This window comes from Microtus ochrogaster, chromosome 18 (assembly GCF_000317375.1).
Source record: "Microtus ochrogaster isolate Prairie Vole_2 chromosome 18, MicOch1.0, whole genome shotgun sequence".
Classification (NCBI taxonomy): domain Eukaryota; kingdom Metazoa; phylum Chordata; class Mammalia; order Rodentia; family Cricetidae; genus Microtus; species Microtus ochrogaster.
The window spans coordinates 23,073,522-23,076,249 of record NC_022020.1 but is presented as its reverse complement, the minus strand read 5'-3'; the positions used below and the strand labels follow the sequence as shown (position 1 = coordinate 23,076,249).

Sequence of the window (2,728 nt, the reverse complement as noted above, 5' to 3'; positions counted from 1 at the left end):
GGGAAGTTATTAATGACTTAATGAGTTCTTTTGAGCTGTTACTTTAATTGCTTTTGTTGACTTTGTTTTGTTTACAGAGACGAAAACTACATCTGAGCCCTGAGCACTGTAGTAACTTTTACGTGGAACAGTATGGGAAACTGTTTTTCCCAAACTTAACAGCTTATATGAGCTCTGGACCTCTTGTTGCTATGGTACTAGCCAGACATAACGCCATCTCTTACTGGAAAGATCTTCTGGGGCCACCTAATAGTTTAGTAGCCAAGGAGACACACCCAGACAGGTAACTTCCCCAGAGTGCCTTGAGGGATTGAAGCCCCTTAAAGTATGAAAGCAAAAGAAACAAGCAAAAAACCAAACCTAGTATCTTTGTAATTCTGGATTACAGGCATGAGCAAAGACTCGTGCCTATGAAGGAGGATTTTTGAAATTGCCTTTTATTTATTTATTGTGTGGGCACTTGGCCTGGCCCAGGGGGAGGCCAGAATGCAGCTGGTGGGAGTTAACCCTCTCCTGTCCACAATGTGAGTCCCAGATCAACTCGGGTCATCAGGCTTTAGAGAACCCACGCACTGATCCAGAAGTAGGATTTTTAATGGGAAAATTTGAAATTTTTAGATTTATTTTCTGGACATGGTGGTTCATACCTTTAATCTCAGTACTTGAGAGACAGAGGCAGGCAAACTTCTGAGAGTTTAAGGCTAACTTGGTCTACCTAGAAAGTTCCAGGCCAGCCACGGATATAAAATGAGAAGATGCCCCCCACAAACAAAAAATCAAAATTTTTAGCACAATCACTGGTTTCTAGAAATGAAACAGTTGTCACACTTTTGAATTTATATTTCCTTTTCACTTCTCCCAAAAACACCCTTCTTCACCTAGAGAATGGCTGTTCTCAGTGCATTCCACCAGCACACACAAATGTTTGACTGTCATCTAGTGATGTCCTGTCTAAAAACAAGCAGACAAAAATAGAAACCGCTGGCGAGATGGCTTAGCCAGTAAAGCGCTTGTTGCCTAGTGGGATGATCTGGATTCGAACTCAGGACCCACGAGCTGGCAGGAGAAAACCACCCCTGAAGTAGTTTTCTGACCTCCATGTTTGACGCCCCCCCCCCCAATAATGTAGAGGAAATGTCAGAATGGAAGGACAGCATCCTTCCCTGGCTGTCAGAACGGAAGGACAGCATCCTTCCCTAACTTGCTTTAGTCTAAGGGCGATTTACGGTACGGATGAGCTACGGAACGCCCTTCATGGGAGCAACGACTTTGCTGCCTCGGAAAGAGAGATTCGATTCATGTTCCCAGAGGGTGAGTTTCTCACGCGGGCTTTCTTGACTACACCTCCAAATCTGTCGCTTCTTAAAGTTTGTTTTTGTTTTGAAGACATGGCTAGAAAGCAAGATAGAATTTTTCTCCGAATATGCTTTATTATATTTTCAAGTTGTGAGTCATCCAAACTTGAAGCTGGAGGGGCCTGGGATGTAGCTCAGATTGTGGGGTGCTTGCTGAGCTCCTGGGAAGTCCTGGGTTTGAATTCCAGCACCGAATTTAAAAGCAGGCACAGGTCAGTAGCCTGTAATCCTAATTTTAGCTCCGGAGGACCAGAAATTCAAAGTCTTAGCTCTGTTGAAGCCAGTCTAGGCTACCCCAGCCCTTATCTCAAAACAAACAAAGCACAAACTGAAAACAAAAACCAAACTCTCAGCACTTGGGAGGCAAAGGCAGGTGGATCTCTCTCTGTGAGTCCCAGGCCAGCCTGATCTGCAGAGCTCCCGGGCAGCTTAGGCTACACAGAGAGAGACCTGTCTCAAGAATGCAGAAGCTGAGACACGGCTCAGAGAGCTGACTCAGCTGCTCTGGCAAAGGACCAGGGTTCAGTTCCCAGCACCCACAGTGGTTCCTAACTCCAGCTCCAGGGATCCAACACCCTCTTCTGACCTTTTTGGTCAAGCCGGCATGCACCGGTATGTACAAACATACATGTAGACAAACACACATAAACACAAACACCGACCAAGCAGAGCTGAAAAGTGCACACCTATGGATTGTGCTGTGCCCTGGGCGCTCTGGAGAATTCCTTCTTTCTCTGGGCTTGTTTAGGATTGCTCTTCCTTGTGCGGTCATTCTTCCTAATTACCCATGACCCTTCAGGAGTGTTTCAGACACAGAGGAATAGTAAAGTTAACAAGTTCTTTTTTTTTTTTTTTTTTTTTTTTGGTTTTTTGAGACAGGGTTTCTCTGTGGCTTTGGAGCTGGAACTAGCTCTTGTAGACACAGAGATCTGCCTGCCTCTGCCTCCCGAGTGCTGGGATTAAAAGCATGCACCACCACCGCCCCGCAAGTCAACAAGTTCTAATGCAGTCAGGCAGGGCTCTGTTGCTGGCTCTGCTCCTTTGTTTAGACTTGGTAAACGTGTCTTTTTACAAAAAAAGCAATTTTTTTTTCCTAAAAGTTGTAAGTCATTGTAAAATTGGTCATTGGAGATTCTTTGTGATTTCCATCCAATCTGAAGTCATGAATCTGGTAATCCTTTAAGAAATGGACATACTAGGGGCTGGAGAGATGGCTCAGTGGTTGAGACCGTCGCCTGCTCTTCCAAAGGTCCTGAGTTCAATTCCCAGCAACCACATGGTAGCTCACAACCATCTGTAAAGAGGTCTGGTGCCCTCTTCTGGCCTGCAGACAAACACACAGACAGAATATTGTATACATAATAAATAAATAA

At 44.9% G+C, this 2,728-nt stretch overlaps 1 protein-coding gene across 4 annotated transcripts in view; it reads left to right on the top strand.

Annotated features, from left to right (window-relative positions):
* Positions 1-2,728, top strand: part of Nme5 (NME/NM23 family member 5) — a 12,369-nt gene that overhangs the window by 4,001 nt on the left and 5,640 nt on the right. For 2 of the 4 annotated variants that reach the window (XM_026783311.1, XM_026783310.1), the window contains exons 2-3: positions 78-283; positions 1,211-1,311. In XM_026783311.1, the coding sequence (XP_026639112.1) occupies positions 78-283; positions 1,211-1,311 (307 nt within the window). Of the gene's footprint in view, positions 1-77; positions 284-1,129; positions 1,312-2,728 lie in introns of all 4 variants that reach the window. The other 2 variants (XM_026783309.1, XM_013349479.2) reach the window with 1 other exon arrangement.